The sequence below is a fragment of the Cynoglossus semilaevis genome, chromosome 3 (assembly GCF_000523025.1).
Source record: "Cynoglossus semilaevis isolate Cse_v1.0 chromosome 3, Cse_v1.0, whole genome shotgun sequence".
NCBI lineage: Eukaryota > Metazoa > Chordata > Actinopteri > Pleuronectiformes > Cynoglossidae > Cynoglossus > Cynoglossus semilaevis.
In genome coordinates this window covers 6,966,655-6,993,570 of record NC_024309.1, presented here as the reverse complement: position 1 = coordinate 6,993,570, position 26,916 = coordinate 6,966,655, and the positions used below count along the sequence as shown (strand labels likewise).

General features: G+C 39.6%; 3 protein-coding genes across 7 annotated transcripts in view; all 3 read left to right on the top strand.

Annotated features, from left to right (window-relative positions):
* Positions 1-8,042, top strand: part of LOC103377057 (agouti-signaling protein-like) — a 9,953-nt gene extending 1,911 nt beyond the window's left edge. The window contains exons 2-3 of the mRNA XM_008307690.2: positions 7,528-7,595; positions 7,782-8,042. Coding sequence (XP_008305912.1) covers positions 7,528-7,595; positions 7,782-8,006 — 293 coding nt within the window. The 3' untranslated portion in view covers positions 8,007-8,042. The remainder of the gene's footprint in view (positions 1-7,527; positions 7,596-7,781) is intronic.
* mkxa (mohawk homeobox a) overlaps positions 1-26,916 on the top strand; it is a 1,121,182-nt gene that overhangs the window by 1,031,482 nt on the left and 62,784 nt on the right. The window lies entirely within an intron of this gene.
* The window catches only part of wwp1 (WW domain containing E3 ubiquitin protein ligase 1), an 18,565-nt gene continuing 6,548 nt past the window's right edge, over positions 14,900-26,916 (top strand). Inside the window, exons 1-19 of one of the 4 annotated variants that reach the window (XM_008307688.3) lie at positions 14,900-15,263; positions 16,263-16,317; positions 19,071-19,127; positions 19,780-19,871; positions 20,085-20,223; positions 20,882-21,006; positions 21,196-21,348; positions 21,477-21,549; positions 22,365-22,546; positions 23,236-23,740; positions 23,845-23,940; positions 24,260-24,434; positions 24,719-24,773; positions 24,899-24,983; positions 25,725-25,853; positions 26,179-26,251; positions 26,342-26,413; positions 26,513-26,601; positions 26,694-26,853. In XM_008307688.3, the coding sequence (XP_008305910.1) occupies positions 19,802-19,871; positions 20,085-20,223; positions 20,882-21,006; positions 21,196-21,348; positions 21,477-21,549; positions 22,365-22,546; positions 23,236-23,740; positions 23,845-23,940; positions 24,260-24,434; positions 24,719-24,773; positions 24,899-24,983; positions 25,725-25,853; positions 26,179-26,251; positions 26,342-26,413; positions 26,513-26,601; positions 26,694-26,853 (2,181 nt within the window). In that variant the 5' untranslated portion in view covers positions 14,900-15,263; positions 16,263-16,317; positions 19,071-19,127; positions 19,780-19,801. Of the gene's footprint in view, positions 15,264-16,262; positions 16,389-19,070; positions 19,128-19,779; positions 19,872-20,084; positions 20,224-20,881; positions 21,007-21,195; positions 21,349-21,476; positions 21,550-22,364; positions 22,547-23,235; positions 23,741-23,844; positions 23,941-24,259; positions 24,435-24,718; positions 24,774-24,898; positions 24,984-25,724; positions 25,854-26,178; positions 26,252-26,341; positions 26,414-26,512; positions 26,602-26,693; positions 26,854-26,916 lie in introns of all 4 variants that reach the window. The other 3 variants (XM_025054727.1, XM_025054726.1, XM_008307687.3) reach the window with 3 other exon arrangements.

The following is a 26,916-nucleotide window of genomic DNA, read 5'->3' as shown; positions in this document are numbered from 1 at the left end:
TCAAAGCCTTCAGTTGGCCATGCTAATAATACTAGCGATCCAATAAATGTCTGGCAGACCAGTAAACCTTGATTTATGTGCTGTAGGAGTAAGAAACCAAAAACTCATGTCATGAAGAGAAAAATGTCTGATCCAATGTAGGAATGTCATGTCATGTTGTTGTTGTTTTTTTATTTTAATTTTTTATTTTTATTTTAAATATACTGTGTTTGAAAACATTTCCAAGAACAGCTCCGGTCACTTTAGACCAGTGTTATTCAACCCTGGGATCATGACCCCACTTCTAATAATTGTTGTTGTTTTTTTTAAAAAAAAATACTAATAAATACATTTTTTTAAATGAATTATATTTTTTTATTAACTCTGTATTAAAAACGCAGCATAATAACCACGATCAAAAACGTTTTTGATGAGCAGAATTTTGTGACCTCAAAATGGGATCACGAGCCAAAAATGGGGTTGGGAACCACCGCTTTAGTACCGTTATAGAACTGAAGCAGTTCTGATGTGTAGAGGCTGTAGGTCTGCCTTATCGTTGTTGGGTGACGGTTTACGAAGTTTTTTAAAAAGTAGTTCTTGCCACTGATGGCTTGGGGTCAAAGGTCAAAGTTAGGGGCTGTTGTTGTTCCAGTTGAGGATTAGAGTCTTTCCGAGGCCGTCGGGTGTCTGCTGCCGATCACAGCAGTTGTTGGACGAGAGTGGGCTCCGAAACGCGCCTGCATTCTGGCATTGTTTTTGTTTTGTTTTTTCTTAACTCGCAACTCACTTGTCTCACTTAAAATGAGCCCATGACGTCGTTAGCGTCGGCGCCCTTGTGTAGTCATTCTCGATGTCTGTGCGCTAGGTTGTATGTTGAAGAAAGTGACTTCCTCCTCCACCTCCCCCCACCCTCCTCACCCCTAACCCCAGAGAGACACACACGAAAGAAGAGGCTAACAGAAAATCTCACTCGGAAATCAATCTGCCCCAGAGAGCCCTCTGATGGACAGAGGCGTTACTACATCAGACGCCAGCGCTTTAGCTTTGGTTTCTCCCCACATGGCAGTTCTCTTTACATATTCAAAGTCATATTCTGCATCAATAGTGACTTTCATTTAATCAGTTTTTTTATCAACCTGGGGGTCGGGACCCCACGTTGGGACGCCGGCAATTCAAATATGTTCGCCTGAAATGTTATTGATAAACTCTACTGATAAAAACAAATTTTCAGCAAAAAAAAAAAAATTGTACTTATACTAAATAAATATATAAATGGAGTTCAAATAAAATGCAGCCCCTACTTGAGTTCGGGCGCTTCAAATATTAATAATAAAAAACAGATTCTCTGGGGTTTCCATAATATACTGATAAAAACAAATTTTCAGCAAAAAAAAAAAAATTGTACTTATACTAAATAAATATATAAATGGAGTTCAAATAAATTGCAAATTTGTGATGTCAAATTTCGTAAATTTTGTAGTTTGCGTCGTGACATCGATCTGATTGCTGGAAGAATTTCTAGAAAGTCAAAATGGCGTTATCCACTGTTGTCGTTACTGCACTGGTCAGAGAAAAGCAAAATGTGACGCATGACCGATGCCCACCACAAGATATGTCTCAAATAGGAACTTCCGATATTACATTTTTGCCGATATCTGTTTTGCCAATATTGTCCAAACACCGATTCCGATATCAACCAATACAGATAAATGGAGTTTATTTAACTGCGAATAACGACAATAATCCACTTAAACTTCAAACCTACTTTTTGGGCGGATCCCAGGCGTCGCATTATCGAGTTTTATTTATCGGAGGAAATGTCGATAAAGATTCTTACCAATATTACGTAATTGTGCGGAAAATATCTGTTGGCCGATTTATCTTTGAACAACCTATATCTTAGCTACTTGATTTAACGTCGTCCTCGTCACAAGTTCATTTATAACGGTGTAAATCTGGTCCTTCTTTAACGCTTTAACTAAATATCAAAACAAACCCTTCGGTTTAGTTTACTATCATTATTATTCATCCCCTTTTTTTTTTTCCTAGCGTCGTACCGCTGCATAAATGCAACAACTATTTGTTAGGTTAGGCAAACGCCGTGTGGTTCGAACCAGGTTTTCTTTGTTTTACGTGTCCATATAAATCCACAGTCGTTGGAATGCATGTCCAGAGGTCGACCGCCCAGTGTTTGAACTGCAGGCCTCCTCCTAGCACCGTTCGCGATGATTTTTTTTGCGACCCTAACCAGACTGGCAGTTTTCATAGGTGGGAATGTGAAAGCTGTCAACAGACTGCGTTAAGTCTTACTTCAATATGAGTTTGAAAATGCGTTGCTCACTTACTCTGAACACACATACCCATAAACCTTGGGCCATAGGAGGAGTGCGGCGGTGATCGGCACTAGCGCCCTGTGACATCACGCCTTATCCTGCAGGACGAGAATCAAGAGAGAAATGTGGAAACTGACATTTGCGTTTTAAAATCTCGACAGAATAAGAGTTATTCGTAAAACGCGGTATCACAATAAGATTGATCTCGGTAACCTGTCCGATTTATTTTAATAAAAAATATTTTTAAAAAATGTACAATGAAAAATATATAACATGATATGTTTATATTTGTAAATAAACTCTAAAACTGGGAGCTGAGATTCACCTCGGGATACGACCACGGACGCAGCAAATATCCGTATTACAACCGAACACCCGTCTGCGCTCTTGTAGCACACTTTTACTGTGTGTCGTGACATGGTGCTAACCACTTATCCACAGGGGATAAAACCATAGTTTTACAGCAACACTTAAAGCATCATCGCTAAAGCCGCAGCGGAGGACGGGCGAAGATTGGACGAGTGAAAATGGAGATCAATTTGTGAAACGTCAAGCGACATTTTAAAGACACTGACCAGGAGGTAAGTTCATATTTTATTATTTTTTTTATCTTCTTGTGGACGTTTTAAAGTTGCGTCGTCGATACTGTATTGTTACTTTGAAAAAATAAAATACTAATAATTCTGTACGATTTTAGATTTTTTTTTTTTCTGAAGTAAAAAAACTGCTATACCTCTATAAAAAAAATAAATATAAAAACTGCTATACCTCTATAAAAAAAAAACAAATTTAAAATGTTTCTGTGATTTAGTGATAACCCAACTCAGGCTTTATGCTTAAATATATAAATGGTTAGGGAAAAAAAATTATCGAGACATTTTACAGTAGCGTTAAGATCGAATTGACTGAAAAAAAAATGACGATAACACCCCATATTTTAATTTTTAAAAAATATTTATGTGCTGAGTGTGTGCGCTTTTGTTGTCTGTTCATTCATGCTAGCATGTCTGTGTGTTTCAGATCCTTGGAGATCTGCTGCCGTCGCGTCGAAGCGTTGTACAAAGAAGAGTGCTTTCTTGAACGTCAAGATTCAATACCTTCGTAAAAAGAACAGAACGGAAAAAAAAACCTGACAGGATCAGATATCGCAAGAAAAGCGATTCAGCTCTTGCATCAGGGATGCCTCAAATTCACACTTTATTCACGTTCAATTTCATTTTGATGTGTCTAGTTAGCTCAGGGTCAATCCTGATAGGTCGATCGTGATCTGCCAGTATATCGCAAAGGGGGTGCTGGTAAATCATGAGCAACTAAAAAATAAAATATTTAAATAATTATAGATGTGATTCTATTTCTAGATGCTAATCACTACGGCAAATCCTGCTGACTTTGGAATTCTGACCTTTGCAGGAAATCAGAGTTACCAGGGAAAGTCTTCGCAAACGGGTAAAATAACTGTGTTACCCATACGCTCTGGACACGTTCTACAAGCTGTTGTTAGCATCTGCGCTAATGACTAAAAATCCACCAACGCTATGAAACACGTAGTTACTGTATGTCATACCGTTGCGTCATTCGTTTGACACAGAACAGGTATGAAACGCATACATCTACCTGCCTGTTATTTCTTGTCTCTTATCAACCGCGATTAATCGAGATCAATGACGATCACGATTAATTGTGCGATTGAGTCCTGGTTTTGTATTTCATTTTACAGTTGACGCACTGAACCGTGACGTACAAACAAAGTTCAAATAAACAAAATTGAGTCCATTTATATTTTTTGCCTGATTGTTGTTTAACATAAGGATTACATGTTTTATAGACGCACACATTAAATCCAAAGAATCCAACAATACGTTGTATTCTTTAAAAAAAAAAAAAAAAAGTATTGTTCAACTGGAATACACGCAAAACTCACATGTACACGCTCAGAGTAGCGTAAATCAAAACCGCTTCTTTGTCATTTTGGACGGCGATAGATTTTTTTTTTTTTTTCACTTTATCGTCACTTTTGCAACTATTTATCGTGAGGTCACATCAACTGGAGTGTAGCGAGACAGATATACCAGCGGCATATCTGTGGTGGCAGACTTTCGGACGCTGTTGCGCGGGCTAAAGTTAGAGTCGGGGTAATCACGGCAGCAACCTTCTCCAAAATGTCTAGTAAAACCTTTTACGAGAATACCAAAAATTTAAGCACCTTTCAAGTTTGACTGACTTAGCACGATGGGGAAGCAGGTGGCCCACAGCTACACATGCCACAGTCAAAGCCGTTGCACCTGTCATCTGTCTTCTTCCACTCATGCGACGGTCATAGATATGAAATATATATATATATATATGTATATGTATATATAAATATATACATATTTATAAGAATAACCCTTACAATATATATTTAGAGACGTCTGTGGAAGGCGTTGGTGTGTCTGTGTGTTCGTGTGTTTGGGGTCAGCAGGACAGCAGGTTGCGTGAGAGGTTGTTGTTCTTTTTCAACTAAACGCTTTGTGAGTGATTACGATTCAGGGTAACCTTTCTACCCTAATCGCTCACCATTAACTGAGCCATTTTTTTTTTCCCACGTGGACAATTCACTTCAAACGCTTCCCATTTTGTCTGCGTGTCCACATCACAGCTCGTAAAGCGAGCGTGTTTACTGACGCCGCCACGCTATCTTAAGCTTTCCTTTAATCTGTTTTCATTGCTTTTGTAAATGTCAAGTTTTTTTTTTGTGTTGACATTTAAGGTATCTTTAATTCACATGACGTGTTTTTTTGTTTTGTTTTTTTTTTTCCTGAAAAATAACTTTTCAGTAAGTGCCTTCTCAGACTGCTAACTAGTCAACGGAGCTCAAGGTTTCTGGACTGAAGAAGCCTCTTGTTTAAGAGGTGAAACGTCTTCGAGAAACCTACTCCGTCTTGTTGCCCTCAATGTAACTCTTTTTGGATAAGATGACCAGGATGAATGAGAACCAACACAGATCATCAATAGAAAGATTTTTTCGGTGTTTACATTGTCCAATATAGATAGATCTATCTATAGATAGATGGATGGATGGATGGATGGATGGATGGATGGATGGATAGATAGATAGATAGATGGATAGATAGATGGATAGATAGATAGATAGATAGATAGATAGATAGATGGATGGATGGATGGATGGATGGATGGATGGATGATAGATAGATAGATAGATGGATAGATAGATGGATAGATAGATAGATAGATAGATAGATAGATAGATGGATAGATAGATGGATAGATGGATGGATGGATGGATGGATTAATGTGTTACACATTATTAAATTTAAATAAATGATTTGCATCTTATTCAAGCAGTGGTGCAAGTAACGGAACGTTTGTACTCGAGCCAGACCCTGGCAAGTTAGTTTGGTTCTATTCACATTTTATTGCTTATTTTCACGCACCTCGTCTTTCTACTCCTCATCTGCCCGTTTTCTTCTCAAAGTTGGCAAATATTGTAAAAATGAAAAAAAAAAAAGAAGAAGCTGACTCTTTGTGTACTTAACATTTTATGCCTGTTTTAGTTATCACAAGTTAAAGGAAAAGCTTTCAAGGTCAATCATTTGGTCACGCCGGTGTTGACCCCGTAAAGAAGCCAATGGCCTCTAAAGCACGTACTGATGGGTTTTTATGGCCAGAGAACAGTCATTTCTCCTGTAAGGAGGTGTCAAAGATACGGCCCGCAGGCCAAAACCGGCCCGCCCGGGGGATCCAATACGGCCCGCTTGATGAATGTTAAAAGTGAAGAAAAAAATTCACAAACCCCTGCATGTTAGTGATGTTTTGCCAACTTTTTCTTCATTATATTTGTACTTATTTGTGTCACAACAAAGGAAAAAAAAAACACAGACTTATTGTTATTTATAGGTAATTATGTTTGATGGACGATAGACGTTAATGACAAAACAAATGCGTATGAAGGAAGTGATGCAGTTTTTCACCCAAATGTCTTTACTAGTTTTTTTGCTCGTTTCAAATGCATGCAAGTATTCAACTTCATCATGACATTATTTATATATTGATTATGTGTACATTTAGAATTAAACTCGGGATAAGATGACATAAAGTTCCTTTGGTGACTTGGAAAACAACCTTTTAATGTTGAGGGTTCTTTTAAAAAAAAAAAACCAGGGGGCTCAGGGGTTTGCTTTGTTTTAACCTTGAATCCAAAGAGACTTAACAGATGGACATACCACAATGTCCGTGCAGTCATCGTATCCTTAGAGGCTTGAGTGAAGGAGGGCTATCTGAGGAATTAGCATTGCGTCAAACGCTCAGCTTCACACCGCCTTAGTCCCCGAGTCGTTACTGGTCAACGTGCGAGACAAGGAACAGGGTTGAAAAATGCTGTGGAAGTACCGTGAATAAATACTTCCAGTTAACAACTTTCTTTCAAGTAGCTAAAGTCTGTTTCAAATCAGCGGATCATTGTGGCGTATTTTCTTCCCGTCCCCTGACGTCTGGTTTCTGGTTTCAGCCCCGGACGTCTTTGGCCCTGGTCCTGTTCTCAGTACCACCGCCGCGTTAGAGCAGTTGTCATAAAGATGAGGAACAAGTTCAAACCCGCGCGAATGACAGAAAGAGACAGGGCGCGATTTTAAACGGGACGCACATTCAGCTGGGCTTCCAGCAGAGCCCAGCAGGGGGCAGCACTGGTGACTTGGTTTTACAGAAAGATTCAAGGGTTAACACAACATGTTTGGATTGCATTGAACTTGTATTTGATTAACTCATCACATGGTGGTAAATATCAACTGGTGGCCCGCGGGCTTAATCCGGCCCATCGGATATCCCAATCCAGTCCATGACTGGATACATCAGATAATAATGTTAGACAGAAATATGATTTGAGTGTCTGTCCAAAGTGTCTGATTTTTTTTTTTTTTTTTTTACTTGTGACTACCGGCACATACGGCGGCGTTGTTTGAAATATGATTACTGACGTTGTAAATACAGAACGCTGACTTATGCGGCTTCACCTTGAAAGCAGCCTAAATAGTGTACTGTCAGTAGTGTTATATTTAAACAGTCCACCCTCATGTTGGATGCCGGAGCTAATGTCCCATTGGGAAACAGTTACATTCCATGTTTGGAGTCTGGATATAAGTGTTACGTATTCAACATGTGTTGACTAAATGTAGGACTTTGAGTTTGATCTAAATATTGAATCCATTTTATTCAACAGGTTCCGCCAATGGCAGACAGAGGCCGCTATTTGCGAGGAGGGGACAGTACGAGCGACAGAGTTTGCCGGTAAGCTGAAGTTCCGTCTTTTTTTTTTAAAATCTTGTGACAGATTCAAACGTTTTTAAATCTTGATATACAAATATATATATATATAAATGTACTGAGTTACTGCGGAGGAGACGCACCATGAGGTTGAAGTTCATTTACTGTCTTTCTTTGCCCATCCCCACCCCACCCCCCACCTGCAACAAGTCCAGAGCGGTCTACGCTTCATCACGTGGCCTTCCTGCGCCTCCTAGAATCGCTCCGCCTCCAAAAGCGGCGCCCAAACCTGTAAAACCCACGTGCTCTTTGCTCGCTCAGAGTTGTTTACCCCAGAGCGGCTGCTGCGAACCGCACACCACGTGCCACTGTCGCTTCTTCAACGCAATCTGCTTCTGTCGGAAAACAATCTTGCAATATGAGAAGAAATCATAAAAAAAAAAAAAAAAAAAAAAAAAAAAAAAAAAAAAACATGAGGGCAGCTACGACTGCAGAACAGACCAAGGTCCAGACAGACTGGGAGGGTGTGGATGCAGAAGCAGGTCCTCCACCTTTGGACTGGGAAACAGACTGTTAATCACCAAGTACTGGCGTTAGTCAGTGTTATTTGCATGTACTGTACTGTATGCCCCCCCAAACCACTGGCGATTTAACCTGTGAGTTTAACACCTAGGATACGTATTACTTATCAGTTATTGTATACTTCTGTCACAATCGAATGCACACGACACGGTGATTCTGAAATCTGTCTGTAATCATGATCGACTTTGGTCGTCACTATTTAACTAATGAATAATATGCATGTACAAGTATCCTTATTTATTCATCAATCAGTTTGTAAGCTTTCAGTATGGTTCTTCCCGAGAGACTTATGTATAATTGCGGTTTTGAATAAAGTATATTTCTTTAAATAAAAGAATCGGCGTGAAGAATCCCGCACAAACCATGTGGTGTGTTGAAGATTCCAATTCAAAACTGAGAACTTGAAAATAACTACCGTATTTAAGCACGAGTCGCAACAGCCAAAGGATGCAAAAAGGTGCGATGTGCAGCTACACAAGTCTAGAGTGCCCCCTAGCGGCTGGCAGTGTGAAAATAACAAATGTACATTTTCAGTGATACAGGAGTAGCAGATACTGGTACACAAGTCTAGAGGGCCCCCTAGCGGCTGTCAGTGTGAATATAACAAACGTACATTTTCAGTGATACAGGAGTAGCAGATACTGGTACACAAGCCTAGAGTGCCCCCTAGCGGCTGTCAGTGTGAAAATAACATAAACAATATATAAGTCGCAAACCCAGCCAGAGGATGAAAGAAAATGCGACCTATATTCTGAAAAATACGGTAAAATTTTGTTAAATAGATTAGAGCAATTACATTTGAATTTCTAATCACTTCTCCCTGTGGCTTTGATATTATAAACTGAATATGGGTTTTTTTTAATCATCATTTCAGCAGAAAAGTCATAATTTAAATTGTAGCATCAGCACCATCTATGGGTCACCACATATTTTTTGATCTCTGGTCTTGAGGTTTTTATCGTTGGGTATGGAAGTACGAAGAAAAATAAAAAAAAAAACATGCACAGAAAAACTCTATTGAATCCGTTTTGAGGTTCGCTTTATGATCAAGGTCAAAATCCGGACTCTAAATTATTATTATTATTATTATCATTATTTCAGATGACATTTAAGGCATTTATCATCATGTTTTATCCTATAATAAAAACTTTTGAAAAAATATTTTCTTTTTCGTATGTCCAATTTTGTTAAACTGGTGTCCGAGCCCGTGTCGTTTACAACGATCTCTTAACGATCTCTTAACGACAACCCTCAACTCTATTTGCCCCCGTGGCTCGGTCTTCTGCATTGTAAAGTTTTATCTGTACACGGAGACCCCTCTCCTCAGGTCTGCTCACTTCCCTGATACTCATCTTCTGGTGACCCCTGTAAATGACCTCTGAGCCACATTTCCGGTTGCTGTTTCAAACATAAACGTTTTAACGGTGGCGCTATAAAAGGAAAGGAGTTTCCTCAGTGCCCGTGTCCGTCGCGTCAGTCCACCTTCTCCTTACAGAGCTGTAAGGTCAAACATCGTTTCATGCTTCGTCTTCCAACACAAGCGTCTCCTCCTGCTTTGCGACATCGTCTTCGTTTCGCCCCTTTTAACGACGCAAGGCCGTGACTCGTCTTGGTCTCTGAATTACACCAACGCTACCAAGCTAATAAAAAGGGAACAACAATGTCGGCTGACAGGTCGCCATTAGGTTTAAATGCAACGTGAAGGTACGTAGTTTCACGGGACTCAGGTCGTTGAGTTGATGATAAAACGGTATTTTAAACCAACTGTGTCCTGTCAGGCGAGCAGTTACCTGCACATTACGCTAACACGCTTCGGTCGTAACGATTTAAACCATTTAAACAGTCAAGTCGACATTTTCACCAGTAACGTCTTTTCCCACCAACATTTATCTGCTTTGTCTTCTTCGTAGCCACTGGAACAATTATCACACGTGTCAAGAGCACAGACTAAAAAAAAACAACTAACTAATAAACCGGGCTCATAAATAGTTGTTAAGATGTTCAGTTATTTCATAAAACTTAATGAGGGGTGGGGGAGGTTCAAATTTTATAGGGTTAAAATGTTATGCTTGTGGGTTTTGTGTTAAGCGCCAAAGACACCAATAAACAGACGGGCCACCTTCAGGGTCATTTAACGACTGCTGCGGACAAACACGTTGCTTCGGCATGTGTACAACAGGTCCCTGTATTTTAGGAATCATTTTATATAACTTTTGTCATTGTCTAATGGTGACGTCTGGAGATTTTTTTTTATTGTTTCTTCCTAAAATATGATTTTATTTTGATTTTATTATTATTATTATTATTATTTAATAATAAAAAAAATCCTTCTGAAGTCTTCTGAAAGTTTTTGGAAATTCATCATGTAATTTCAGCAGCTCGATTATTCATGATATGATATGATATGATATGATATGATATGATATTATATTATATTATATTATATTATATTATATTATATTATATTATATTATATTATATTATATTATATTATATTATATTATATTATATTATATTATATGATATGATATGATATGATATGATATGATATGATATGATATTATATTATATTATATTATATTATATTATATTATATTATATTATATTATATTATATTATATTATATTATATTATATTATATTATATTATATTATATTATATTATATTATATTATATTATATTATATTCTTTTTTTTTCCATCTATGCCACTTGTTCACACCCCTTTCTTTTTCTTTTTAACAGCTGCTACCTTCAGCGCACTAATGGAGTTAGCATATTGGCGCGGTGGTTACAGGATCAGGCTTGTGATTGGACGACTGTGGTCCCAAACCCCACCTCTGCTCCCCTACAATCGTAAAAAAAAAAAAAAAAAAAAGAAAAGTGTAGAACTCCTGCCTCCCATGCCTTAATTACTGGGGAGGTTCACATCAGGGTCTTCTTTTTCTTCTAGAACCCTCTTGTTTATCTCCCAGACAGCTTCAAAACATATGTCATTATTTGTTAATCATCTGTGTTTTTCACAGAGCTTGTGGATGGTTCTAATTTGGTGTAAATCAGTAGTACTATTCCAAACGTGTACCTACTGCCTCAAGTCAAACTGAGGATCTTGTCGTCGTTTTATGGTGTATTGTGGTAATTTATAACCTGTAACAGCGAGAACAGGCAGCGAGGCTTTATCCGTAATCTGATTGTCCTCTTCTCCCTACGCGCAGATTATTCGCTCAAAAACAAGGTCACAGCCAGGCAAAGCACTTCATATAAATCCACTCTTATATCTTGAAGCCCTCCCTAAATGTAATGAAATTTCTGTACTCATTGCGTTCCGCGCAGCGTATAAATTTAGAGCATGTGTGAGTTTTGGGGCTGTTGAGTCAAATGGGGGCCACAAAGTGAAATGATGGTTTGCACATCTCTGCCTCATGGCGAGAGGGTCACAGGTTCAAATTCCGAATACTGCAAAAAAAAAAAGCACCTGTACTTGGTTTGACCAAGGGCATTTCTCAGTGTCACTGCTTGTTGGGGCAGAAAACAGGAGTTACAGACGTTAAGGAAAAGCCTACACCTACACCCAGCTTCACTGGGAATACGCAAACGCTCCTGGATTCCTGGAATTTGCTCTCTGTCAGCAGGATAAGCGACCCGTGAGTAAGTATTCAAGATGGATGGATGGAAAAGTGACATCCCATCTTTGTAAACCTTGTCAACTCCAGTTCCACCTTTTACCCATATTTCACAATTCACCTTTGGGCCTCGAAAACCTCTGATTCCGTCCCTCAATAGTCCATCATCATTTGTTACGGAGTCCTGAATGGCCTCTCCCGTGACAGGTCTTCTTTGCTTTGTCGAACCACGGAGATATCGGAATTCACATGCTGGACCAGTGATTACGAAACTTGAGTCTACGCGAGAATTTGATGATTTCGTTATCACAATTCCCTTTTCTTTTGTCGTTCATGGCCACAAACCAGTTGCAGATGTCGCGAGGTACGTTCAGGTACCATCAGATTTTGAGAATAAGATATTTTTAATATTTTTTGTAATGCTCCCTGTTAATTTTCTGAGGTCCCTCTAGCGCCCTCTAGCGGCACTCCAGGCTGCTGCAGCCCCCGCTTTGAAAACTGTTGTCTTGGACTGCAGGTATTGCCTTTAAAATCACTCTTTGGCTATCATCTAAAAGAACACAGTGTTACTTTATCATATATGTTTTAATAGGAAGAAAACAGAGCATCTTATCTGTTGCCATGGTTACCTTATCATTTTGTGACCTCAGTAATTTCAGTTTTAGCGTCCGGGTAAGGCAAAACTGTCTGTTTTTATCAATTTGTTTAATGCAAAAAATCTTAAAAAAAAAAAAAAATTATCCTTGTCTTAACTTTTTTTCAGCACAGACAGTTCAAAAACATACCACACAGACCCACTGATAGAAGACAAGCCAGTGCATGGGGAAACCCGTCTGTGTGATCAATTACTTGCTGACCCAGAAAAAGAAAAACACTATCTGCAGGCTTGGGTTGACTGAACAACAGCCTGTCATTGGAGAGATATGCATTCAACTTATTATGAATGACATTAGAAAGATGAAATGCTGACACAGCTGAGAAACTCCAGATGGTCCAGCTCCGGCCTGTGAAGTGTCCAAGTAAGGAGAGAGGGCGGAAAAGAGGAGGGTCAAAATGTTCTTGACTTTGTCCCCGCAAACATGAACAAATAAGGACACGGGGATCGCGATGGCAGATGATTTTTAACCTGTAGGAAGTCTACGGGTGTTAGCAAATATGAACGACATTAGGACGTCTGTGATGCAATACGGGAAACGCATTAGGACGTCTGTGATGCAATACGGGGAAACGACGAGGATCCGAAAACAAACAAACTGTAATGCTTGTGTATAAGATGAATGCTGACTGTATTTTTCGGACCCAAAACAGTAGCATCCAAATGTTGTATCTGTATGTTAGACCAAAAAAAAACAAAAACTGAATCAGTATCAGGGTGAATTGAAATAAGAAAACCCCAAGATTCCAGAGGTCGAACTTGAAAATGATGAACTGCTCTCCCCCCCCTCTGATAGGTTTATCTAAACTGGGAGGATTTCAATTTCACCAGGTATCCCATAAATTTCTGAAAATTTAGTGTGCTCAGGGGAGCAGGGAGTTGTGTTTAAAAAGGCGTCATTAATAATTCTGTGAACATGCAGGATATACGGCGCAGAGGAGTTACGTACATGAACTGCCGTGTATCTGTACTGGGTGGACACGACTCATCACTTACATGTTCAGGAGCAGAACTGCTGATTGAACAAGCCTGGTGCTGCTGCGAGAACAGAACGGTCAGCAGAGCACTACCTTGCACTGCAACACACACACACACACACACTTCACATGATGCAGACTGAGAGAGAAAAGCTCAGATAACAGATTAGATGACGGTGAAATGGTTTTACAGAAACAACAACACAATTCATCATTGATGACGAAGCGTTTTTCTTTTTTTTTTTTTTAGGGTTTCATTCCCACATGCTTGTGGCTAAAAGCCAAAGGGCAGTAAAGGAATACACATAAGTGTGTGTCAGGAGACACAACTCTGCAGGTACGGTATTTTATGAGCCGTGCTTAAACACATCTCGAAGACTCACCGTGAGCTGGGAAGCCATACGGATAGTTGTCCTACACTAACACTTTATTTTTGCGTGGGTCCACAAAGACCTGCAGCATTTGTTGTTAAACATAAAAAAGTGTGATTTACCATTAATCTAATGATAATGCCTATTAGTGTTTTAAAAATGTAATTAAGTTCTGGTGATCCTTTGAGGAGAGATGCTCAAGGGATAGGAGTCAAATATACGGACGTGAACACATTTCCAGATGGTTTCATGATGATTCATTATAGGGAACACTGCCTGCAGGTGTACTGTGCATTCATCGGACACTTTTATACACAGTTTTTGTGCACAGCATTTTTTTTAAACTTTGCACACAGACATTGATACCTCCATCTCCAAAACTCTGCCGCCTCCTTGCAAACCAATGTCGGGTATTTATTAGCATTTAAAAGACTTTTATGTTACTTATGTACCATAAGTGCTATATGTTGGCGTTATTACTGGTAATAATAAAATTAGATTCAGAACAATATGCTTTTGTTTGGAACACAAAATCGTAAATACTAGTTATGACAGTCGTTGTTATGTTATTTAAGTGTTTGCAGGTAGTTGTCTGTAGAATAGTTAGACCTCGTGGGCAAATAACACTATCCCTGTCCATTTATTTGGTATTAGTAGTACACATAAGTGAGGTACGTGGACAGACACTCAGGTGGTTTTATGTTCCCAAAAAATAATAAAAGTAAAGGAAAGTGTATTAGAACAAGGATTATTAGAACTGTAATTTGCACCAATCAATTTATAGATAGATAGATAGAATAACCAATATGGCGGTCAACAGAAGACCTCCAGAAATATATACATAAAATTGTTATTTATTCAAAACAAATATGTATGCTTTTATAATGAGTATTCACTAATAAACAGAATGTATGTATATATAATTTTTATTTTATTTTTTACCTCGATATTAAGCACTTGAACTTTTAATTGGCACGTATCAAGCGATTTTATTGACGTGTTTTAACATATGCACATAGGTATACTGTATACAAAATTAACTTTAAATAGCGCTGGGGTGTTATGAGAGTAAACATTAATAAAACCACACAGGGCGAAGTACAATTGGGTGGAGTAAACTATATCGGTCACATACGAATTCCTTGCACATTTTGGAATACTATTATCTCAGTTACTAGCAGTTCACGGTTTACTGGAGTGTCAGCAAGATGCAGTGCTGAAACACTGCACGCTCATGAGAACGCTTGTCTGTGGGCTAACTCCTAAACCCTGTGCTGTCCCTTGTTATTACACAGCAGTATTTGGGGTGGCGCGCCTGTCACCCGACAGTTCTTTCGCTGGTCGGAGGCTTTTACTCAAAGATGGCTAGAGAAACGTAGCTGGTTGTGGGGCCTGTTTTGTTTGGTTGGGTTTTTTCACCGTCAATTGTAACGGTAGAGAGCCGGTGTGACACGCGGGGTTGGACAGGAGCTGGAAGACGGGAAAGGTAAAAACGCGACTGCTTATGTGTCCTGTGCCACCAACGCTACCGTTTACGTCTTAATAATAAAATAAACTCATGTCAAGTCTAAACCACCTAAAACAAGCAGTTTTACTTGCACTGTGATGGCGGACAATTAGCGCAAATGCTAAGGAGCTAACGGCTAAGTTTGATAGCCCAGCTGGCAAGAGTTTGTTACGTTAGCTTGCTAACGTAGCAGTGTGTGAAGACAGGCGAACAAAACACAAATTATATTATTTTTCTAAAGACAGTTTTGGCTCTTTTTAGCTGGTAGTGGTAGTTGTGCATCCATTATACTTTGAGGTGGTGCTTGACAACAACATCTTTTTTAGGCTAACTGGCCAGTTTACTAGTGGCTCAGCTAACTGACTTCTGGTGCTAGTTAGAAACGTATCCAACAGATTCTACACTTTTGCAAATACAAGTTTAACAAACACAGTTCACAAGATTTACAGCGTTCTTCCCCAACGCTTATTGGTTTCATATGTTACGCCAATATTTTGAGATGTATAGGCTACCGATAGCATGTTGTTGGATAATACCATGTTAGCAAGTGTACCATAGCCATGTCAAACAAAGTGTTTATTTCTGCGTTTAAGTTAAATATTTTGCTTATATATGACCTGATATAAGTTTAAAACGGCGAAGCCCTTTTTCTGCAATGCACGATAATGCAGTCATGTTTTCTATTGTTAAAAACCCAAAGAAGAAACAATTATGTCGTGAATTCTTAGGAACTGACATGTATTGTTTTGCAGTTCATATCGGAGGTAAATCAGAGGTAAACATTGTCAAACGTCACATTATTCCAAACACATCAATAAGCTCAAAGTCATACTATTGGACCAGGGTATACGCTCTGTAAATATCAAATTTACTTTGAAGTGAATCATACGTGTTTTATGATTTTGGATTAGAGGAAAACCCGGAGCGTTCAGATTACCAGTATCTGTTTTGCTCTTGTGTTGTTTTTTTTTTTTGCAGAGGCTGTGACATCACAGGCACCAGTCATAACAGGAAGCAAACAAAAAGCGAAAACGTAGGACGCCTTTCTAGCGTTAGTTCTGTTTCTTTTCAAAGTGAATATAGTGTGGTTGCTAACAATGTACGGTAAGACATTTATGTGATTAAGTAACAGTTTTACAGTGTCAAATTATTCAAGCCTTAGGGAGAGAATGGAAAAAAACAATCTTATCTGTATGAATCATTACATTATTGTATTGTCAAAAACAGAATGCTTAGACCAGAAAGAAAGATTTCTCTAAACCTGGGTTTTGTTTACACTAAAGCTGGTTGGAACCAAAGTTAATGCAAACCTGTTTGCATGACAAAGTCTTTTGACCTAGGTGTGAATGCGGGTTATAGAGGTTGGCAGATTTTGATTTGTTTACAAGAAGCTCCTACAAAGATAAAAGATAAGCTGTCTTATTAAAGTTAAATAATTGATTAAAAAACTCAGTAAACACTTAGGAAGGTCAATGAGTTTTTATAATGTACCAGGTGCTCATGATTTTAGTGTCTGATACATATTCTTGAATCGTCCTGTGCACATATAGCTCTGAAAAGAGCAGTAAAAGTTAACTATTGATTGGAAATCTGTGTACTTTAGTGTCACTGATGGTGGCCTAAATGCACTTGTTTTTACCCTCATAGTCCCTGTCATCTGCTATCACTGTTTGCCTTGCATGTTTACAATACCAAACTATGTATTGCACTATGCATTTTTCATTACCTGCATTTGATTCCACTGAAAAATGCATAGTGCAATATGCATTTTTCAGTATAATCAGAATGCAGGTAGTGCAGATTTCCCAAAGTCACCTTGCATTAATGACTTTAAATTAGGGATCCATGTGCTGCTTTGCTATCAGATAATTAACAGAGCCCAAGACTTGTAGTCCTAGGTTTTATGGCTGTGCGTTGTATGCTGTATAAGTCTGTCTGTGGAAATACAACACCATCTTATGAATTAGCTTCACCAAGTGCATTTTAATGCATGCCTCTTCGCGTATACACTGTCAGCTAGTTGTTTTTGTCATTGTTGAACGTAGCAGTTATTTCTTTATGCAACCAATGTCCAAATGTTGGAATACTATGCTGAAACAGTTGGTAAAAAATATTTCCAACTAACTTGATTAACTCTAAAGCTGCTAGTTCTTCCAGGAAAATGAACAACCAGGGGCGTTTATTGAGTCATTTGTGTTTAGTCTACTCTTCTGCACAACTGAAGTATGCAGGCTTATGATCCTGGGGCTGAATTGAAGTGCTAGACCTGCAGTAAATGTCACCTATGTTTATACTTTATGCCTAATGAAAAGAAGGGCAGAAGGGGGATGGGGTGGCATAGTGGCATACTCAGCAAGGGATGATGCAGCAGTGGAACTTATTCAGCAACGGTCATATCAGGTTAGTTGATTAGCCCAGCCTTAGCATGGTTTCTAATGGTTTGTGTAGCTGAGAGAAATTCAGTGTCAGTGAGACGTTAATTTAATAGAGTAGTCCTTAGTCCATGTGTCAGGGTCCTTTGAAAATAGCATGGCAGTCTCTAACGCAACACTGCCTAATGGGACACTGGCTAAATGGTCACACATTCAGCAGTGGTTTCCACGCTTGACTGTTGCTCACTGAGTCTTTCTCAGTTTTAATATTTCCTTCATTTGTCATTTACTCTCTCAGCCATTTTGATGTCTGTCATCCTGCATATTCAGCTCCATGTTGAATATAAACATCCATGCTCTGTTTTTTCTTTTTCAATTCAGTGCTAGCTCTTTCTGAGGTTGCAGCTGCCTCATGCTCTGATTTCTTTTTTATGTAAGATTTAAAAAAACAAAAAAACAGAACATATTTATGGCTCCTGTTGAGCGTGTCTTGCAAAGTAAATGTGTTGTATTTCTCCCATATTAAAAAAGAAAGAACAAAAGAAAAAAAACTTCAAAGACAAGTGCCTAATTTTAGGTTAGCAGAGTTTAGCTCATACTGTATTCTAATGGCTGTCCTGTGGCGCAGGAGTATGACATCACCAGCACTTGGAGACCGGAGGCTGTTTTCTCAGTGCCAAGACAGCTTAGTGTAGTGTATCAAGTGTTTATCAATTTACACATTTTCACATTACAAAACACAAAGCCTGCTGGTAGAAAACAGTGCATATTGTGATGGCAGCAACAAAAATAAATACACAAGTTTACACATTTTCATGCACTGATAAAAGATAAAGAAATGTTGTGTGGATTTGTAGGTTGTTTTTTTTTTTCAGCCTGGCAGTTAATGACATTGTACTATTCTATAAGGTTTAGTGAAACATTTTAAAGATTTGTTAAGTTGTAAATCCATAGAATAAGGAAGTTCAGAAGCATGTATTCTGCATGGCCGCCTGTTGTAGGTGTTGTTAATATTAATAATCCTTTTTCCCAAACATGCTCATGATCAATTTAAACTTTGTTTCTTTGGTTTACAGCGGTTTACTTAGGTTTACTTCTTAGAAGGAGTATTCTGACTTATCACAGTTAGTTTCAACCTAAATAAGTCTTCCTGTGGTGATTGGTTTTGATTCATTTTTGATCAAACGTTAGGACAGATGTAAACTACAGAAGGTTTGGTTCAGTGCCAACCGTATGGACAGATGATAAACATGCTGTCTTTGGCTTGTTGTTGTTCTCATGGTCCACTGCTGTGAATCATTCGTTCTAGCACCCTCAAGAGCTTTGCCATTTGGGATGAGTTTTCTGTTTTCAATATTATATATAGAAAACATGCAGAAGAGAAGACGTTTGAGAATTCACTTTTCTGTTTCAGAGGAACCATGGGACACGGAGTAGGCTAAACCACCAGGACTAGCAGCACACAACAATTGTGAGTATAATATTTATATGTACAAACATTAATGTAATTGAATTAAATTTAATTCATTTTCAATTACTGTCCAGAGTCGCAGTCTCTGACATAAAAGTGATTAAGTACTATGGAGTTAAGAACATTTACTGCGGTCATAGTGGGTACAAATAACTTAACATTTAGCTGGATTCTTCTGTCTTTCTGGTGTCCTGACACACAGACAGACAGATTCACGTGTAACATTCAACTGTCCAGCGACTTGGCAAGGCTTCTCCTGGTGCTGCTGATGTTTAGCATCCTGCTGTGGAACTGGACATATCCACATTTCCTCGCCTGTCATTCCTGTCCACGGCAGTGTTTTGCAGACATATGAACCGACCAATTACATAAGCATTTAGTTTACAGAGAAATGCATCTGTTTCACATATTAAGTTCGTAAAAAGCCTTTTGTATTTTATTTCACCCCTCAGGACACTGTGCCTGTGTTCCATCATGTTTTGAAAGCTATTTTGGGGGTCAAATTTTTGTAACTTGTTTTCCAACTGTAGCAGGAAAGGTTTGATATTTTGGACAAAATTGTTACTTGTACAGCATTTTGTCCCTTTAAAAAAAAAAACAAAAAAACTAACTTGACCTTGTGTAATGTTCACGTGTTGGTGTTTTTTCAAAGGTTTCCCACTGTGGTGTATGACATGGCCACGGCCTCATCCAGATCTGAGTCGAGCTACAACCACAGAGGAACATCCCCGCTTCATGCCATTGGTGAGTCCAAACACAGCATGTAGTAGTAATGTGTGGGAGTTCTGTTACACCCAACATCCAAGAACCCATCATTCAGTCCCGAGAACTCCCGCTGCTGCAGCCTGTAAAGCAAAACGACGAGTTTTAAGATTTCAACATTTATGAATTAAAGATTTAAAGACGAACGTTGCACGAAAGCAAACACGGATTCCCTTTTGTCCCTTGTTTTGCCAGTTTCCTGTGCCAAAATCAAGAGGAAGAAAAGCCTCTTTGGGACTGCCATTTATGTGGAGGTGACAGCAGAGGGGGAATCACGGCGCACTGCGAAGTCCCACAACTCCTCCAGTCCTAAATGGGATGAGAGTCTCACTTTGTAAGGAGGAATACTTTGCATACTTTATGTTGTGGCAGTGTCTGTGGATGTGTGATCGTGTATTAGCTAGTCTGTCATCTGCTACAGGTTCACAGCATAAAGTTCTTGTCATTTCTGATTCACCCTCAGTTTGGTGAAAGCTTTTCACTGGGCAGATTGTGTTGGAGACATCACTTAATAAATAAATAAGTAAATAAGTAATTGGTTATAGTTACTAGTTTTTGTGTATTTCTTGACCTAATATTCACTATATGTATATATATTTATATGTATTTGCATGTTTGTTAAGGATGATTAAGATGATTAAACACCACATGAAGGTCTTTGTATCATTTTGGGACACCTATACACGAGTAGTGCAGCTGAACCTGAACTTATTTTAAAACTCTGCAAGTACTAAAAGTGGATATTCTCACAGAAAGGATTAATTCAAACTGCTGTGCCCCCTGCAATTACTAAAAGTCCCCAAGGGCGGCGCCCCCCCTACTTTGGGGAAGCACTTGATTAGATCATCTGGAGTTTGGGAATTGACCAACAATGGTTGTTTACCCTGCAAATCTGTCCAGTTAATTCCTTAGTGTAACCAGTAATAGGAAGAGCAGCAGAAGATTATTTTCAGTGAACACTCTCCTATTTGTTTGTGTATCTTTCCATCTAGGAATGTAACACCGCACACACAAGTGGACTTTAAAGTATGGAGTCACCACACCCTGAAAGCAGACGCTCTGCTGGGAAAAGCCACACTGGACTTAATGCAAGCACTGGAGCAGCACGACCGAAAATGTACGAATACAAACTTGTGTTTGAGTGTTATAATAAAAGGTGGATGGAATTGTTACTCTCAGTTATTGTGGTTCCTTATAAAAGAACAGAAGCGGGCAGTTGTTGTGCGATGAACTGATCGTGTGTATTCTTCCCACCGTTTCTTTGTTCATTCGCAACTAACGTTGTTCTGATGTTCTGCCTCCGCAGTGGAGAATGTGAAGGAGGTGTTGAAGTTGAGTGTAGAACAGAAAGGAGCTGTGTTGCCTGCGGGGGAGTTGACCGTCTACCTTGATGGACTCACTGTCGCTGACCAAGAAGATCCTGCACCGCTTACGAATGGCAATGCAGCAAATGGCACAAGTGAGCTGGGACTCTTTCATTTGAATTGATGTTTGGCTGAGGTTAGGTTAGGTATAACAGACAAACCAGTTTTTGTTTTTTTTTTCCTCACTTTGCATGTTGTATAACTCTGTTTGCGATCATTTCAGAAGCCCAACAGAATGGAGATACCATCCATGAAAATGGGGATTCGTCATCTGCTTCCTCGAGGGCTGCCAACAGGTACGCAACCATTTTGGCTATTTTTTTTGTTGCTGTAGTTAGCAATATTCTGCATGTCCATGTGGTATTACTGTTTAGCTGACCAATCGTGGCCTATTGTAACTTGCATTGACTTGCTCCAACGCATTTAAAGGAAGGTTCCGTGTCTTCTCCTCGTGTCTTTCTTCCCCCTAGTTCTAAAGGTGTACTTGCTCGCTACAAACGGTCGCATTCTAAATGTTGCTCGCTACAATAGGTGGCATTGTAAAACTGCCCTTCAAGGAGGCGTACGGGATTTTTAGTGTAAACCCACAGAGAAAGCAGGTCTGCTACTCAATTCCAGATGGATGCTTGTTTTGGGCTGGAGGGATGGGGGGGAGTGGGGGCTGAAGAGGTTTCTTGCTGACTGGATTCTCTCTGCATTGCAGTTTCTGAGGACTGCAAGATGCAAGCAGAGTTATATTTAAAGTGTTTTCTGTTTTCCTGGAATCCCCAAATGTTTGAGTACCTGCACAGAACTGTACTGCCACTGTTCAATTTTTTTCCTCACTTTTTTAAGCATCTGACATTCAGCAAGAAATGAACGGACGACTTGAAAGAAAGCTCATCAACAAAACATTTAATGTTGCAAATATTCTTCTAACTGATCTTATATAACAGGCTTCTTATCTGTCACGCAACCTGCCCTACCCATGTTTACCTAGCTCCCTTTAAACTTTAGCCTCATTTCTTACTGTGTCTGTGTCATATTTGTTATTCCACAGTATCAAATTCACAACATACATGTTGGGTTCCGAGTGTTAAAACTGTGCTTTTTTTCCCCCCTCTTTTTAAAGCACTGTGAATGGTACCGACCTCGGCCAGAGGTCAGATTCTTGTTCAGCCTTTAATGGTGTTGATGACGAGGTGCCTTCTAGCTCCTGCAGCCCTGCTCGTTGTCACATTGTCAACGGAGATACTACACCCAACTCTACGCCGGTCCACCAACCCACGGGCAGCGACACGGAGAGTAAAACGGGTGAGTTTGCTCATTTAAAATGAGTTGCTGCTTTGTTCTTTGGTTTTTAATGTCTCATTCATTCACCCACTGATCTTCCATTAGCGTATAGCTACTCCATTTTCTTTTAATTTTGAGTCCTGGGACAGTACTTATCTTTACTCTCTTGGTGGGCACAGAGCACAATAGAATAGGAAGGTAGATTAATTTTCATTAAGTAGCGCTGTTTAATCTCTGCTGCTGTCAGCAGCTGTATGGAAAACTCCCCACAGGGATTGACAGAAAGCAGAAAGGGAGCAGCAGGGCTGGCATTTCTCTGTAATAACGCTGTGCTAATCTCTCTTTAAAAATACCCATTCCTAACATGTATGACTGAGATGATGCCCTGGCATTTTTTAAGAATGTAACTAGTTCAGTTTCATGTTTCTAGTCCTTCAAAACATCTACCTGGTTGTAAAAGCCTTCTACTCAAAGCTCTGATCAAAAGGCTTACTGTTTTTACTCGGGGTATTATGTGCATGTGTGTGTTTTTGTACATGCTTTTAAATGTTATCAGTTTAGACCTAAGCTGAAAATCCTGTGTTGATGGACACATACGAGGCTTCTTTAATTAGAAGCACACGTTTGATCTGATGGCACCACCGCAAAGTCATTTTCTAGTCGTCTGGAGTTTTGCTTTTAAAAGCCCTTTCTTTCTGATCTGCCTGCAGTCAATGGGGAGTCCTGTGACGTAGACCTGAGACCGTTATGTGCGACGTCGAGCGATGTGCCGTCGTCCTCCGAAGACCGTGAGTTCTGCAGTCAAGATGTCCCCGCGCCCGACACCACCACCATCACCACCACCACCACAGCACCAAATGCCACAACTCAACTGTCACCTCCCGACACACAGGCGTCCACCTCCCCATCTGATAGTAAACCTCCTGAAAGCGATGCTGCTACTGCTCCTCCTCCTGCCGCTCCTGCTGCTGCTGCTGCTCCTGCTGTCACGTCCTCTGCCGCTGCTTCCTCCACTCCTACCACCTCAGCCCAAGGGGCCCCCACCATCACAACCTCCTCGTCGCTGTCCTCTTCCTCCTCAGCCCAAGGTGAAGCAAACTCTTCAGGTGCTGCTGGCGGTAGCAGCAGCAGTAGCATAGCAACGGTGCCCGCGGACGGGGGCAAGCCCAGGCAGCAGGCTCCCAATGCTGGGGCACCGGACCCTCTACCACCAGGGTATTAATGATGTTTACTTTCTTGAGTTCATATTTAACATTACATCCTCTCTCATTAACCTGAGACGAAATAATATTATTGTTGCTGGCAACTGTCTCTTTTAGTTGGGAGCAGAGAAAAGACCCACACGGAAGAACATACTACGTAGACCACAATACCAGAACGACCACCTGGGAAAGACCACAGCCACTGCCACCAGGGTGAATCTCCAACTTTTACTTCATATATTTCCTCATCTTGTTTTGGCTTCATACTGTATGTATTTCCTAGTATTATTTTTATTACATAAGCAGGAATCCCCTAATGTCCTGCCTTGACTAAAAAAAAATCTCTTTCTCTGTTTCTCTGTCTCTCATAGTCATTTTAAGATATTTGGAATGTCTTGTGACTTCAAAAAATGCTGTATACACAATCAAGCCTTTGTTAGTTCCATTAAAAAAAAAAAGAAAAAATATTTTTAGCCACATGCTCACAAACCTAATCCCGTCTGTCGTAATGTCCCTCTCAAAATGTCACTAGTTGGGAGCGCCGTGTGGACGACCGTGGCAGGATCTATTATGTGGACCACAATACCCGCACCACCACATGGCAGCGTCCCACCATGGAGTCGGTGCGCAACTTTGAGCAGTGGCAGAGTCAGCGCAGCCAATTGCAGGGAGCTATGCACCAGTTTAACCAGAGATACCTCTACTCTGTAAGACCCCACCACCACCACCACAGCCAATGACTACTACTGAGTTTGTCCATTATGTTTTTTGTCTTTTCTGATGCCTTTTGCCCCACCAGTCTCATCCATCATCTGGCTTAACCCTAAAATCGGAAGAAGCTGCATATTATAAAGCATTAAACACTAATGGAGTCTTTCTCAGAGAAAGAACATTTGGGATGTCATCTTATGTCTTCAATATTTTTTGAGGCAGCTTAGATATTTTCTGGACCCTTTTTTTTTTTTTTAAAGTGTCTTTTTCCTGTTTTCAGGCATCGATGATGTCTGCTGAAAACGATCCTCTCGGCCCACTACCTCCAGGCTGGGGTGAGTTTACATTCTTCTAAACATCGAAACGTCGGTCTGTGACAGTTGTTAGCCCACGATGGAACCTGGTATTGATATTGTATGTGAAGCTACAGATTTCTTTATGCGTCTTTCTGTGTTTTCAGAGAGACGTGTCGACTCCAATGATCGAGTGTACTTCGTCAACCACAACACCAAGACAACGCAGTGGGAGGACCCGCGAACCCAAGGGTGAGTTAAAAAAAATTATATATCTTTGTTTAAAATCCACTATTATACTATATAATATTTTATTAAACTATTAAAACCCATGTAGTGGGACAATAACCTGCTTTAAACAGCAGAAATCAAAATAATTTTTTTTTATTTTTTAAAAATAAATACTAATCTATTGTGAAAAGATCAAATTCTTCTTTTTTGATTTTGAATTTTTGCTTTTTTTTATTTTTTTTATTTTACCTTCAAGAATGTTGACCACTTTCTAATCTATTGTGAAAAGATCAAATTCTTGTTTTTTTATTTTGAATTTTTTATTTTTTTTATTTTTTTTTTATTTTACCTTCAAGAATGTTGACCACTTTCCTGCTTCATCCAAACGAATTTTGCCTTCAAAAACAAGTGTTGATGCTGACTGTTTTGCATGCTTTTTATTAGTGGGTTTTATGTTGGGTTAAAGGTTACAGCTGGGAAGTTATGTTATGTTTTAAAGAGTCCCTGGTCTGTCTAACTTTTATAGCAAGGAATCTGCCTTTAACAGCAGGTGTTTAAGTCAAAACACAAACTGAAGGTGAGCAAAAAAAAAAAAAATGCATAAAGAGGTTTTTGTTCCCCCACGTCGGTTGGTGGGTTATTAAAATATTCAAATCTGCCAACTTACCAGTTACAGCAATGAATAGATAAATAAATAAAAACATTGTTTCACTGTTATAGTGTATGTGCAGGATTTTAACGCTCAAATCTTTGTGTCTTTAGGCTACAAAACGAGGACCCTCTGCCTGAAGGCTGGGAGATCAGATACACCAGAGAAGGTGTGCGCTACTTTGTGGATCACAACACTCGAACCACAACTTTCAACGACCCGCGCACCGGAAAATCCTCTGTGTAAGTTCTTTTTTTTTTTTCTTTGTTTTCTCCAGCCTCGCGTGAAAAGTGACAGATCGGGCAGCTAGTACGCCTGCATGTAAAGTTGTATAACATGGACAAAGTAGAGCTATTTTTATTTAATTAATCCAATGTGCAGAGGGAAGAAACAGATGTATGTTTTAGGCTTGTATGTCACATAGAGGGAATTATGGAGATCAGTGGATTTTGTCAAAGGCGAGGGAACATTTGACATTTGACATCTTTTTTTCTCTCGTTTGACTCTGCTCAAAGCCCTAGATCTGTTAACATTAATTAAAAAAAAATTTAATTTGTCAATTCACAGCACCAAAGGCCCTCAGATTGCTTATGAGCGCAGCTTCCGATGGAAACTAGCCCATTTTCGATATCTGTGCCAGGTGCGTCATTCCTCTTTGCCTTCATCATTCTTTGTTTTAAGTCACACACTTCAGGTGTATTTCCTAACGTGCGTTAATACTCTTTTACAGTCCAACGCTCTCCCTAGCCACGTGAAGATCACTGTCTCCAGACAGTCACTGTTTGAAGACTCTTTCCAGCAAGTAAGACTCCCTACGACGACTTTTCAGCTGTCATTTAGAAACGCACTTTACATCACAGCCTTGAGTCAATGCCTTCTCTCTGTGTGTGTTCTTTTATAGATTATGGCACTCAAACCCTACGATTTGAGGAGAAGACTATATGTCATTTTCAGAGGCGAGGAGGGTCTGGACTACGGTGGCTTGGCTAGGTAACTGCCACTGATGTATTCATTTATTTTGTTTTGTCAAATTGGCTTTTTTTTTTTTAATATATCTTGGCCATCTTTCCTCTTCTTTTCAGGGAGTGGTTCTTCTTGTTGTCCCATGAGGTGCTGAACCCCATGTACTGTTTGTTTGAGTACGCTGGGAAGAGTAACTACTGTCTGCAGATCAACCCGGCCTCGGCCATCAACCCCGACCACCTCTCCTACTTCTGTTTCATCGGGCGCTTCATTGCAATGGTAAACAAGGGGTTGTGCCGGGATTTAGCGACACGTTTGTTTTCACCGATACGTATCACGCGT